The sequence below is a fragment of the Eurosta solidaginis genome, chromosome 3, assembly GCF_040869045.1.
Source record: "Eurosta solidaginis isolate ZX-2024a chromosome 3, ASM4086904v1, whole genome shotgun sequence".
Taxonomy (NCBI): Eukaryota; Metazoa; Arthropoda; class Insecta; order Diptera; family Tephritidae; genus Eurosta; species Eurosta solidaginis.
In genome coordinates this window covers 74,708,413-74,723,366 of record NC_090321.1, presented here as the reverse complement: position 1 = coordinate 74,723,366, position 14,954 = coordinate 74,708,413, and the positions used below count along the sequence as shown (strand labels likewise).

General features: G+C 37.9%; 1 protein-coding gene across 4 annotated transcripts in view; it reads left to right on the top strand.

Moving 5' to 3' along the window:
- Dcr-2 (Endoribonuclease Dcr-2) overlaps positions 1-14,954 on the top strand; it is a 102,419-nt gene that overhangs the window by 73,662 nt on the left and 13,803 nt on the right. For 3 of the 4 annotated variants that reach the window (XR_010950697.1, XM_067772351.1, XM_067772352.1), the window contains exon 10: positions 7,921-9,102. The exons of the other annotated variant lie outside the window; for it this stretch is intronic. Coding sequence is in view for 2 of the 3 variants with exons in the window: in XM_067772351.1 (XP_067628452.1) it covers positions 7,921-9,102 (1,182 nt within the window). In the remaining variant the exon portion in view is untranslated. The remainder of the gene's footprint in view (positions 1-7,920; positions 9,103-14,954) is intronic. 4 annotated transcript variants of the gene reach the window in all.

Sequence of the window (14,954 nt, the reverse complement as noted above, 5' to 3'; positions counted from 1 at the left end):
TCGGGAGTTCATATTTACAAAACCTATTTTTAGTGATAACTTTTGAATGGGAAATAATATTTACCCTCCGCCTTCGAACTAATAATATTTACACTAAAACAAGTATTTTTATCCCTTTTCCCATAATTTTTGAACGCTATTCTACAGTTGTAGGTCAAACTAAAGTTTACCAAAATTTTTGGCACGTTTTTCGTTTTGGCTGGCACATTTTTTGTTCTGGCACCCGCTTCAGCTGGCGCGAGGGATTTATCTGTGATTGTTGCCAGCAACAACTAGAAGATAAATCCCTCGTGAGAGCGAAAATATGAGAGCGTAAGCAAAAGATTCGTATCAATCTAATCTATGCCCGGAAGAGAGCGCTTTTTTTTTTCTTTATTTGACATTTGTTATAGCATTGCCACATCGGCATATACAAGAACTCAACCTAATGGCATGTTTACATAGTTCAGCTTAACGCTACGATTTATGTATTAGCTTATCTCTCACCGCTTTTTTGTCAGACAAAATTTTAAATGCGGTCAGATTGGCAGTTCCCAAAGTGCCATGTAAAAAACATCATGTCAGCTTACCACCACATATATTACAACTTATTAGGACAAGAAATTATTACCGCCGTCAATGGGGTCGATACAGAGTTCCAATCGACCTTGAAATGATGAAAAGATACACCCGTTTAGTCAACTTAGAAATTTTGTATCACAGAAATAATTCATGGTCAGAAAAATTTAGTGAACTTGAACATGGATCTAAACCCTTCTGGAATTTGACAAAGGTCCTAAGGAAAAAGTCCGTAGGAATTCCACAACTAGTCTCTGAAAGCGAAATTATTTATACAAATGAGAGAAAAGCGGCATTGTTCTCTGATAACTTTTGCGAGTATCACAAAATTGCGGAAAACTTAGGTACGCAAAGCAATGCTAATTTGGTCACTTCTGCGAGTATCACAAAATTGCGGAAAACTTAGGTACGCAAAGCAATGCTAATTTGATCACTTCTGCTATAAGTGACTTCGATCGTCTTGTCATAAATACCCCTACTTCTTACTATGTAGATTTCAAAACGGTATCATATATCATTGGTCAGCTGTGTACAAGAAAGGCATCTGGAATTGATGACATCAAAAACGTGATGATTAAGTACTTTTCTAAAAGTACAATCGATTATTTAACCTTTTTAATTAATTCGTGCCTTAAAATACAATACTTTCCTGACACTTGGAAAGTCGCAAACGTTATTCCTATTCACAAAGCAGGTAAACCAAAAAATCTTGTTACTAGCTATCGACCAATCAGCCTATTAAGTAACCTCTGCAAGATACTAGAACAGGTCTTGAAATGTAAAATTTGGGAGGTTCTATCTTCCAACGACATCCTACCAGGCGAACAGTTTGGGTTTCGACAATTTCATAGTACTACTCATCAACTTAAAAGACTATGGAAGCATATAAAACTAAACTTTAATGCAAAAAAATCAACTGCCCTCGTATCCTTAGATATTGAGAAGGCCTTTGATACTATGTGGCATGATGGTTTAATTTATAAGTTAATTAACTACGGTTTTCCGCCGCATTTGATCGCAACTATTAGAAGCTTTTTAACTAATCGATATTTTTGTGTACAAGTTGGCAATGAGTTTAGTGACCTTAAACTAATTCCTGCTGGCGTTCCTCAAGGATCAGTTATTGGCCCCATCCTCTATATTATCTATCGCTCAGATATACCAGCATTACCTGATTGTAACTACGCAATGTATGCAGATGACATTGCTATTTTTAATTCCCATGAGTTTGGTCAAAAGTCTGTAGAAATACTACAGTATTCTCTAAACATTATCATCGACTATTTGTGTGAATGGAGAGTTAAAGTCAACGTTAACAGATCTCAAGCCCTCTTTCACAAGAAAAAGAAGTTCTTGTTACTATCCCAATTCTAAACCAAATATATGCAATACTGAGGTGCAGTGGTCGACCAATATCAAATATCTTGGAATTGTACTTGACCCAAAATTACGTTTTAGAGATCACACCCAATATATTCAAACTAAATTTAGTATAGCTCTAAATCTTCTGTATCCGTTAATAAACCGAAAATCTAAGCTCAGTAATGAAAATAAGGCCACAATTGCTAAAGTTATTTTTCAATCTATAATTTTATACGGGTGCCCAGTTCGGGGTAAATGTGCCAAAACGCACATTGAAAAAATACAAGTTAAACAAAATAAGTTGTTGAAAATGATGTTTGATTTGCCGTGGCATTTTTCAACTACAAAGTTGCACACACAAAACAAAATCAGTCTCTTTTCGGACCGTATTGAAAAAATAACTGAAAAATTTGAACGCCTCTGTGATATATCTACAAATCCACTAATTTACAATCTAAATTACTCTTAGTTTATCATATAATTAAACTGCGTACTATATTTATGAATAGTATTTATAGCTAGTATTAACTTTAATGCAAAATATACTTTCCAAGGTTTTTTTCTAAGCTAAATCCTAAGTATCCTAAGCTAGATTTTTCCCTTATATCAACTTTAAGTTTTAGTAATCTATATATTTTAAACTCACTTATAATACTATAGTTGTAAGGTTTATTTAAGAAGCCATATCATCTAAAACCGTGTATTTAAAAAGTTTAAATAAATTGAATTGATAATATCCGCTAGTCATATCCAAAGTTGTAAAAAATTGTCCGCCACTTAATTTAGCCAATTGTTCTTCAACCACCGGCATGGGAAAATGTTTCCTTACAGTAACTGCATTCAATGCACGGTAGTCTACGCACATCCTGCTCTCCCCATTGGCCTTTGCTACCATTACTACAGACGCGGCGTGTGGAGAGGAACTGTGTGGAATAATGGTATTGTCTAGGAGTTCATTTAATATCTTCCCAGATATGCTTCCTGCAAAACATTAGTCATAATCATTTAATAATTTTAGTACTTCCTGCTGTTGCTTCTGAACTAAATTCTTGTTTACATTGAACTGTATTCCGCTTTTAATTTCCAATACTATTGATCCAGAATCAATTACCAAACGACGATCTTGACCGCATAGCACATCCCTTCCCAGCAAAAAGTCATAATTGAGCATTTTGTCTGGTACCTCATTCAACTTGGCACTGATAACATTGTCTGTAAGCTTAATACTCAGACAACGGAAGTAACCTCAACTATGGTGCGTTAAACCACACCGCTGACTTTCTTATAAGTGAACTAGCAGACCCGGCAGACATTGTTCTGCCCTATATTTGGTCTATCTGCATACATTTCATTTTTTTAATCCTTTTATTCACTCCTCCCTCCGTCTTTTTCGCTTCATCTATCTCTATCTTCGTCTCACTCTATCTCTTTCTCAGTCTCCTTCCCTCTTTTCTCTTCTCTCAACTTCTTCCCAATCTTCTCCATCCCTTATTTCCAGTCCCAGAGGGTGGTATCTATTTTGTTCCAGTCCCATTCCGAGTCCGAGTCCTAGTCCTAATCCCAGTCCCAGTCCGTCTCTGGCCTAATTCCCGGAAAAAAGGATCGTAAATACTAATATAGGCAAATTTATATACCAAATTTCAGGCAAATCGAATAGTACGTATGTAAATAGGTATGTGGGTATTATTAATTCATGTCTTTATTTTGGCTTCGCATGCATATTTATCAGTATTGCCAGGTTGATGCGACTAAATCGAATATCACAATGAAAATTACTTCAAAGGTCTCAGCAACAGCTTTCATTTGATATCCATATTACACACACTTTCTAGGGGTATCCGGGTCCACGTTTTGACCTATATCTCGAGACCATAGTCACCAATAGGTATGAAAACTACCCTGTACTAAAGCACACATCAACAGCTTCAATTTGATACCCATAATGTTAAAACACATCCTAGTATTACCCTGATCCACGTTTTGGCCTATATCTCGAGACCCTAGTCACCAATAGGTATGAAAACTACATTGTACTAAAGCACCCTAATCACAAATAGGTATGCAAACTACCCTTTACTAAAGCACTCATCAACAGTTATCATTTGATATCCATATTGTATAAACTCTGTCTAGGAGTACACGGGCCCACGTTTTGGCCTATATCTCGAGACCCTAGTCACCCAGGGGTATGCAAATTACCCTATACTAAAGCATTCGTTAACAGCTTTCATTTGTTATCCATATTTTGTAAACACTGTCTAGGGGTACCCGGGTTCACGTTTTGGCCTATATCTCGAGACCCTAGTCACCCAGTGGTACGAAAAATTTCCCATATCAAAGTACTCATAAACAGCTTCCATTTGATAGCCAAATTGTACAAACACATCCCAGGATTACCTTAGCATAAAAAATATATTGAAGAATTAAATTTCCTTAGTGCACAAATATTAGCATATACATGCAAAAATACCAAAAAATAAATCTTTTGTTTAAGAATTTTAAGGAAATGTTCAATATTTTTAACGAAAGAGTATTTTTCGAGAGATGTTTGCATTCTTAACCACATTTATGTTGCATTAACTTGGCAACAACGCATAAATATCTATGTACATACATATGTCAAGCTGATATGATATGAAAATACATACATACATCCATAGATATAAATGTACTCCCGAAGTTAAATGACGCAGCGAATGCTATGCATGCACGTACATATGTGTCGCATCATGCCTCACTCAAAAGCAATTTGCGCGCACAGTTGACACCGAACAACCACACACACGCATTTTTTGGTAAAAATGTTACTTTTGTTAAAACAATTTGGCTGATATAAGAAAGGAATCAAGCTTTTTTGATACAGAACGAAGGTAAATATTTCAAAGTTTTACTGAAAAGCAGAATTTTTTAAATCCATCCATCCGTTTATGAGTTATAGCTGTGTAAACAAAAATTTTATAATATATACCTTCAAATTATATTAACTGCACCATCTCACGTAGCTGAGCTTTCAAATGCAAAAAACCGTTTTAAAATCGGAGCATTCTGTTTGAAGTTATGTCCGTACATGGCATTTAGCGACTTTATTTTATAAGATTTATATTATATTATAGAAGATAGATATAAATAGATGCTCACTAAAAGTATCTATAAAGGCTTGGGACTTCAGTCCTTCACACTCGATCTCTTCGACAATTCGCGGAACCATTTGTTGCATATTCTCATTTCCCTTTATCTTTGCAACAGTATGTTTAGATTCGGCTGAACACTTTTCGTGTCGTGCCCGACTTTTGAACACTTACTACATCGTTGCTTCTTTTGAGTTTGCGGGCATTTCGCTGCCACATGACCATATACATTACAATTATAACACTTCACCTGCTTAACATTAGTGTCGACTGTCGCCGGGCTGTACTCCGATGAATTCCCATTTAGTATGCTACGCTGTCTGCTTCTTTGTGCCGTACACCGTAAACTTTGAAGAGATTGTCTCAACTCATTGCTGGTTCGCAAACTCATTGCTAATAGCGTTCTAGTAAGCCCACTATCGTTTAAACCGTCGATGGTGTATGAGTTTATTGATTGCTCATCAACATCCTTCGCCTTCCAATAGTCAGCATTACATAATAATACTCAATAAGGAACTCCTTTGGCTTACGTCGTCGTGCTGCTAACTCGCGATGAACATCAGCTGAGGTCAATTCGTATGGATAATCACGTAACAACATTTGGACAAACTATATCCAAGACTTGAACCTGAAACATGCAGGACATACATTACTTTTGTCGCGGTTGATTCTGGACAAGTAAAAGTTTAACCTGTTACAGTATCCAGAACGAAGTTGGGCCATGTTAACTCGTGTCTCCCTTGGTAGTGTGCTTTATTCTTCTGCAAGGGTGGGATATTGCATATTAATAACGGGGTTCACCGGGCGCGTCCTGACAAAGGCGTTTTCCGATTCTGTGTGGATTTGGCTAAGGGCTACGCTTCCCACGGCAGCCGGTTCTTCGTACCGGAGCGACTCGGGATTTTTTTTGCCGACCAAGGGCTGCCATTTCAGTGTAACCCCATTTAATTTGTTGCGTACCTCCCACAAATTGTCTTCCTCGGAGTAGCTCCTTGCAGCTGGACTGCTTCATACCCTCCTGCTCCGGGAAGGTATTGAACCTAACCGCTGTGGTTCTGCTGCATATGTCGGAAAAAGATTTATGTTAGACGGTAATACTCTTGTCAGTGTGTCACGTGCAAAAGATGGTTGCATCGTTCGGGCTGTTCTGGGTTAGAACCCAACGTCCGTCGCCCCCGAAATTTCTATAAAACCTTTGTGGCTCCCTGCTGTCCACGTCCAAGGGCGTCCCGCGGTTCAAAACGTACCTCCGCCACCTTCTAGCAGCGACGCCGCTCAGCAGTCCACATCAACCGTCCGCTAACGCGGCCGCTACAACCCATCACTACAATCTACGGAGCATGGATAGTAGCAATGGTCATCAACTCCTTGTTCCCCACGCCGTGTGTTCCGTATGCCAGCTCAGAGTATTTACGATCTCGGCGTCGGTCAAATGCAGTTCATGCCTTGGCCTATGCCACCTTCATATATGCTCTTGGCTTACAATCGCAAATCGTCCGACCGGTACATTCGTTGCATCTTGCTGCCAAAACACTAGTACCAACTCATTGACACCAGGTACACCAGCAGCAAACGGACAGCACACTCGACAAATCCTATATCCTTTAAGGCGCCTTCAGGTGCTCAGAAATTCGTCAACTTCCCTGTGCAGTTGCCATTTCTACCGAATCGACTCCATCGACTTTGCCAAACTCCATACTAACCCCTGTAGCTTATTTAATGGCTGCTCCCATGGCTCCGCTGAAGAAATCTCCTCAATCTCTACCTCATCTGCACCCAACGTTTCCAATAAAGCCGCAAATTTATGTGCCTTAGTGCCACTAATCGCGATATCGTTTTGGCGCAATAGTACGTTTAATTGAGCTACATTTAGGCTGGATAATTTCACCATCATTCTATTCCGTTTACGTTGTATAAATGTTTAATGTGCGATACGTGCACAATGTTTCAAATTCTGCGAATTATTCTTTTCAATACGCTGAATGTTCTCTTTCACGTTGAGCTTCGTCCAACGTATTCCCCAATGATTGTTGTTGGTCGTTTTTGGCTGAATGTACCTTCCGTTCTACAATCGTAGCCGTTTTATACGTTAACCGTTAACTGATTTTCTTTAATAATACTGTAACGAATTTCGGGAAATTCTGCTTATTTGCAACCTTCTACTAACGTTCGTATCGCTAAATTGTTGAATAAATAACTCCAATATTCAATAATGCAAAATGGTCTTTATTATACTACTTTGAGTGTACTTCACAATAACTCTTACTTCACAACTAATTGCGTGTTTAAATTAAACTGATCACTGATTACTCAGCTTGTGCTGCTTTTTCTCTCTGCCCCAAATGTCTAGACGTATCTTCTGCTAGAACTTTCTACTTGGTTACCAGCTATACGCGTGTGTATTTGTAGTTTATAGCCCCTCGCATGGCCATATGCGCGTGTATATGTGAGTACTACTTCGACCGATGACAATATCTGTGTGTGAGTTATCTCTTCGTTGCCTTGTATGTATGTGGGTAAATGATGATTAATGTGTTTATGTAACTTGCTTTAATGTTTTTGTTGTTGTGCATTTACTTAGTAACAGCTTAGCGATGGTAATATTCTTCACAATACTTTTTTACGAGCGTTCGAACCACTTCTGATTCTGTCAAGGATGAACGCCGATCGTTTTGCAAAAATTATTTATTGAAACGAATAAGTTCGCTGAACATTTGATAGCCTGTGATACAGTATTTTATCAAATCCTATGACACAGTATCTTACAGAACATTTCAGAAAAGTGTTCCTAACTAACTAGGCACTATCTTTTCCTTTTTTGTTCGTCACAGTTTTGGTTAACTACACAAAATTATTTTAAATTATTTTTCAGGAACCAAAAAAACTTCTACCCGCCTTACCCACACGAGTCAGGGAGACCAATTATGAGATGCGCAGCCTAGATGATGTTGCATGGAAAGACTATTTGGAACCCGAAGACTTTTCACGAAAACCTCAGTCGATTTACCCCGTTGAATTAGATTATTATTATAAGTTTATTACTGGATTAGCTTTGGAATTAGATGCACTCAAATTAAGTGAGGAGGAATGGACACAATCGCAATTGAATATGCCAAAAATGTGTAACCCGTTGAGTTTATCGCCATCTGAAGTGAACTTTGAACGTATATCCCTTTGTGATGTGCCATTGGACGATAAACGACGGCTTGAAATACTAGAGTTAACACTTAACGAACCGCAGATCTTACATACCGCCGAACAGGCTGATTTTTTGGCAGCTATAACAACAGCTGGTGCTAATGATGTCTTCGATATGGAAAGATTCGAATTTTTGGGTGATTCATTTTTAAAGTTTTCGATATCATTATATTTGGTGCATAAATATCCAAAATGGCATGAAGGTTTTCTAACTGAAATCAAAGGAAAGTTGGTTTCAAATAGGAATCTCGTATATTGCATGCTCGATACAGATATCCCTGAGCGTATTTGCGGATATTTATTTAAGCCACCACATGAATGGCTCCCACCTTTAGTCAGTTTACCATCCAATTTACTAGAAGTTATGGCCACAAACGAAAATATTTTAAAAAGTCTATTACCAAGTGATTTATATACGGTCGAGCTGAATGAAGATGAAATTTTTAGTGGCCGTTGTACTTCTGCACGTTTAAGCGAAATTGTTTCTAATAGCAATAAAACGCATCGATTCATAGATGGACCAGCGGCGGAGGAAGCGAGTTTAGACAACGAACTGAATTTGTTTGCTTACAAAGAGGCACTGCGCGATAAAGTTGTTGCCGATACTATGGAAGCAATACTCGGTGTTTGTGTAAAAAGTTATGGCATATTCAATACCTTCCGCATGTTAGAGTTCTTTGGTATATGTAAACCTGTTCCTGGAAAGTCTTTTACACGTTTAATGGAACTGAAGCTAGGTAGTCCATTGCTGCATGCTAACATCTCACCACGTGAAGTTGATAGTTTCTTAATCAATTATCAAAAGCTGGAGGAGAATTTGGGCTATAAATTCCGGGATCGGGCCTATTTGTTACAGGTAAAGTGTAAATTTTCCCTGTAAATATGGTTAGGGTCTGGTATGATATGTAGAAAATTTTAATATCGAAACTAAAAACACCGAAAAAAAATGTCGAAAGAAAATATTTCGAACACCAAAAAGCCCGAAAAATAAAATGTTGAAAAATAAAATGTCGAAAAAAAAATTTCGAAATAATTCAATTAATGATGTTTAAATTCGCGCGAATTTTACACTCATTCATTGAATTATTTCGGCAAATTGATTTTTCATATAAAACATCAACTAGGTAATTATTGCAAAAATCATAAAAATTCAGGGTACTTTAGTGGTACAGCACCACCAAACCTATGTAACGTCCCAAAACTATTTATGTTCAGATTTCAAATTTGTTAAGATATTTATGTATGTATATAAAATGTATACATACATACATATGTATATTTTATTCAATTTTATTTAACTCAAAATATTTATACAACTAAAAGCTAACATTTGGAAATTCAAGAGGTAAAATACTTACATATTGATACATAAATATTTAAATAGAAAATGCGAAACGCAAAAATCTTAATCTATAAGCTCATGTGTATCTGTGTGGGTTTTAAAATATTTGTTATTGTTGAAACAATTATGATAATGTAGTGTAATATGCTAAATTAAAAAAAAATGGAGTTTGGAATACTCTTCTTTTTTATTTAAAATTTTATTTATTATTTGCTTTGTTCTTTGATACGCTTTTTTTGGTTTAATAATATTTTGCGATCTAATTAAATTTATTTTAGTTTTAACAACAATATATTCTTCTTTTAAGTGATGTATAAGTTTGTATATTCCAACATGGCCCTTGTCGAGTACCACTTGCATTCTTCTGTGCCAAGCTTCTACAGAGTTTTGCGTTGTTGGTATGTTTATATCCATTTGTTCATATATTGACCGAAACGATGGTGGATACACTGAGAGATGATTTTTACTGGAATCACGCCTTTTTTTGGACTTATCTGCTGTGGCTATGTAGTTCTTTTCCATCCATTTTAATATACCTGCAGTTTGATTGCTCATGGATTTTTTAATATCCTCTGAAGTATTGCGGTATTTCCTCTGCTTTCAAGAAAGCTAAGCATTTTAGCATTCTCACCTGCAAAGAAAAGTGTTCATCTTTACGGTAAATCGAGGCAAGTTTTTCGCTTTGAACTTTCCGCCACAAAATCTGTCCAAAATGGAAAAGAACATCCTTTATTAATTGCATTTGGAAAGAACGACTTCGTGGCTGAAATGATTAATCAGGGTTTAGGTGTATATTATTCTCGCAAGCTAGCATGAGGATTTCGTAAAAACCTTCGTCGTAATATTGTTTTTTTTTTTTTTTTTTTTGCTACTCATTAGGCAGTAAACGACAGGAATCACATTTCCGTTTAAATGGGCATGTATAGTTACAACTTTGAATGTCCCATACCCAAGCCATACCCTCGAATCCCCCAGAACCTTTAAGTTTTCTATTGTGCTAAAAATTAAAATTCGATCATTATGGAACTCTTTATCCGAGAGTAAAAAACTTTCCTCTTCCACGAGCTGAAGGTCTTCTGGAACGTTGATTTCGTCCAAAGTTGCAGGTTCCGTCAGTATGCTTGTTCTTACTCTTTTGATTCTTTGCAAGTTGCTCTGGGAATTCGGTAGGTATATCCTGCATTTTCTTTTACATCCAACCATAAATGCGTTTATTATTTGTGATGGTTTGCTCTTGCTAGATTTGGCTTGTTGCTTTAAATTAGCATTTGTTTTGTAAATTTCAGCTTCATATGCTGGATCGTGGGCGTGTGCCGAAGCAGGCTTTTTTACTATATGCACGTTTCCATCTAACACCGTCGTAACGCGAGCGTTATATTTAAATTAATTTTTCTTCTCGCACTTCCAGTAAAACACATCTTTATACGACTTTTCTGAATGATATACATATCAGCTCAGAACAAGCTTACTCTTGCCCTTATTAGATGTAACAATTTCGGCACTCATTCTTTTGGGCGTTGCAACAAACAGACATCAACTAAATTGTTTCAAACAAAAATTTCAACTAAAACAAAAAAAAAAAACAAATACACATACGCCTTGAGTGACTTAAAACAAGTAAGGACGGGACTGTCGTCGGCTATGCCTTTCATGAATGGGGCTGAACAATAATCTTATCCCATTCGTAATATCCAAATAATGCGCTGTATAAGATAAGAAATATATAGTGAACAAATGTACATACCTAAACCATTTTAAGATAAATATAAAAAAATGGCAAAAAACTCCCTTATCTGAACGATCGGTTGTATGGGATATATATTATATATAGCTCTGATCGAAATGATTTTTACAGGAAATCTTCTATGATATTGTTACGAATATTAGCAACACTAAGGGGTACTGCCTTCTCTAAGCCGATGCTAAGCAGTGACTTGATGCACATCAATAATTCAATCATTATGTCTACACATATGTACGTACACGCAGCGGAGAAGCAACGCACAAACACATGCAGATATCTTATCTGAGATATGCAATATAATTGTGGAAGTGTCGCTCACAAACACGCGCATGAGCTGTGAGAGAGGCTATAAAAATTGTGCATCTGTAGTTATAGCCGAGAAACTTATAGCAGATAACCAACTAGTAGATTCTAGAACAGAACCGCCTAGAAATGTCAACGAGTAAACCAAACAGTATAAAAGCCGACACCAGTAGAGGCGCGAGAATCAGTTTTGAATTAAGTACTTTAATAAAGGCCATTTTGCATTATTGAAAAGTGGAGTTATTTATTCAACAGTTTAGTGATTCGAGCCTTAGTAGAAGATTTGAAATAAGCGAAATTGCAGTAAATTCGTTACAATTGGTGTCAGAAGAGGAATTGTTGAATAAATTCCGAAGATTGGGAATACAACTTGGACATGGCAAAGTTGAGTGAATTGACGATCCAGCAACTGAAAGAGCAGTTGGAAGTCCGTGGATTGGCTATTTTTGGCGATAAATCCCAGCTACAAAAACGACTAAGTGTAGCTATGGTATTTGAAGGAATCATCAATGCTGAGGAAAATGTATTTTATTATGATAGCGACAAAACAACAACAAAAATGGGAGAAAAAAACGAAACACACACGACAATGCCATCTCAGCTGGAGTCACAGGAGGCACGCATTTCAGAAATGGCGTCGCAAATGTCATCTCAATTGGAAGAACAGAAGACATATATGTCATCGCAACTGGAAGCGCAAGAGACACGTATATCTGGAATGTCGACAAAAATTTCGGAACAGGTATCATCGCAGCTCTTTGCGAAACTGGAAGAGCAGGATGCAAAAATTTTACAACTCGAGGACAAAATTGATGCCGAAATAGAAGCGTTGAAAGGTCTTATGCAGCAGTTACAACTAAATCGCCCAGCTGTTCCAGCGAGCAATCCGAAGGTAAAAACTCCACCTTTTGACGGCTCTGTTCCTCTCGAGGTATTCAAGCTTCAATTTGAGAAGACGTCAGCAGTGAACAACTGGAATGCTAAAGATAAAGTTGCTGCTCTATTCGTAGCATTGAAGGGGCCAGCAGCCGAAATCCTACAGACGATTCCCGAAGGAGAGCGGAACAACTATGAAGCATTGATGGCCGCTGTCGAGAGACGTTATGGAAGCGAGCATAGAAAACAGATATACCAAATGGAGTTGCTGAACCGCTTCCAGAGCCCTGGTGAAACATTGCTAGAGTTTGCGTCGGATGTTGAAAGGCTAGCACATTTAGCGAATGCGGATGCACCCGTGGAATACACTGAAAGGGTAAAGATTCAGAGCTTTATAAATGGCATGCGGGACGTCGAAACAAAGCGAGCTACATAGGCCAACCCAAAGCCAACATTCGCAGAAACGGTATCACATGCTCTGATTCAGGAAACAGCGTCGCTTCTGTGTAAGCCAGTTTTCAAAGCACGCCGTGTGGAAGTAGAAAGGCCAGAGTGGGTAGACGCAATATTAGAGGCGCTGAAAGGATCGCAAAAGCGGTTTGAGAGAGTTATCAAATGCTTCAAATGTGGGAAGCCCGGTCACATTGCACGTCATTGCGATCTTGGTCCTAATAGTTCCAACAATGTGGGTGGCCGTAAACGCAAAGCTGGAGGAGATGAGCAAGAGCGTGTCAGATGTAAAGAACGAGAACTTGCACCAGCTATTTAATGTCGTGTGATACCTATCTCGCAAACTGGAAGGAAATCGAGCAGTCTTACCGTCAAAGGAAATGTGGATGGCAAGGAGCGTGTACTGACTGTAGATACGGGCGCATCTCATTCTTCAATCCGATCCGATTAGGTCAACAGGAGAGTAAAACCGTTACCTGGAGCAAGGTTGCGTGAAGTCTTAATTGGGAAGGTCATGGTTTTACACAAATTCGTTGTGGCGGAGATTGTTGATGAAGTTATATTGGGAGTGGATTTCTTGGTTTACCATGACATCAAGATTGATATGCAGAGAAGGGTGATGCGTTATGAGAACCAGGATATACCACTTAACTTCAGTTTTGGAGAAAGGGTTCAGAAGTAATCGAATACTGGTGGAGAAGACTCGACAAAGACCACGAAAGTCAAAGGTAAAGGTTGATGGATCGAATGGGCCAAATAAAGCGAAATCAAAAGTGCCTGCGAGAGAAACACTGGCATTGACAAAACCTAATGGACGCACTAAAACGACTGAAAGAATTTTCCAGAAAGAAAGGGTGGTTTCAAGCCAGCGCGCACTTCAGCTGGGAAACGTCGGAACGATACTGAGTATGTGAAGCCAATCCGTCAAGAGCAAGCTCTACAAAGTAGTTCATTGGACAAACAACAGAGTGCGAGGGAACGATCAAGGATAATGAGTAGTAAGATGAAACGCAGGTACGATGGGAACAATAATTCGGAAGGTTTCTTGGAGGGAGATTTGGTACTGTTATACAACCCTCACCGGCGGAAAGGTGTTCCATCCAAATTTCGGTGCAATTGGGAAGGCCCGTACAAAGTTGTGAAGAACATCAATGACACTATCTACCGCATACAAACCATTGGGAAACCACGAAGTAGAAGAGTGGTACATTTGGAGATGCTAGCGGCGTTTAGATCGAGAGATTTGTCTGATCGGGACGAATATTAGCAACACTAAGGGTACTGCCATCTCTAAGCCGATGCTAAGCAGCGACTTGATGCACATCAATAATTCAATCATTATGTCTACACATATGTACGTACGCGCAGCGGAGAAGCAATGCACAAACACATGCAGATATCTTATCTGAGATATGCAATATAATTGTGGAAGTGTCGCTCACAAACACACGCGCATGAGCTGTGAGAGAAGCTATAAAAATTGTGCATCTGTAGTTATAGCTGAGAAACTTATAGCAGATAACCAACTAGTCGATTCTTGAACAGATCCGTCTAGAAATGTCAACGAGTAAACCAAACAGTATAAAAGGCGACACCAGTAGAGGCGCGAGAATCAGTTTTGAATTAAGTACTTTAATAAAGGCCATTTTGCATAAGTGGAGTTATTTATTCAACAGTTTAGTGATTCGAACCTTAGTAGAAGATTTGAAATAAGCGAAATTGCAGTAAATTCGTTACAATATATTAGAATATATATCACCAAGTTTCACGTTTTTATATTGGAAACTAAGGGAGAAATGGCCAAAAATCTTTCTATCTGAACGATCGGTTGTTTGGGATAGGTATATACTATATACATATACATAGCTCCGATCAAAGTGATTTTTTCAGGAAATCTTCTATGTTATATTAGAATAAATATCACTAAGTTTAACCGTTTTTATATTGGAAATTAAGGGAGAAATGGCTAAAAATCTTTATATCTGAAGGATCG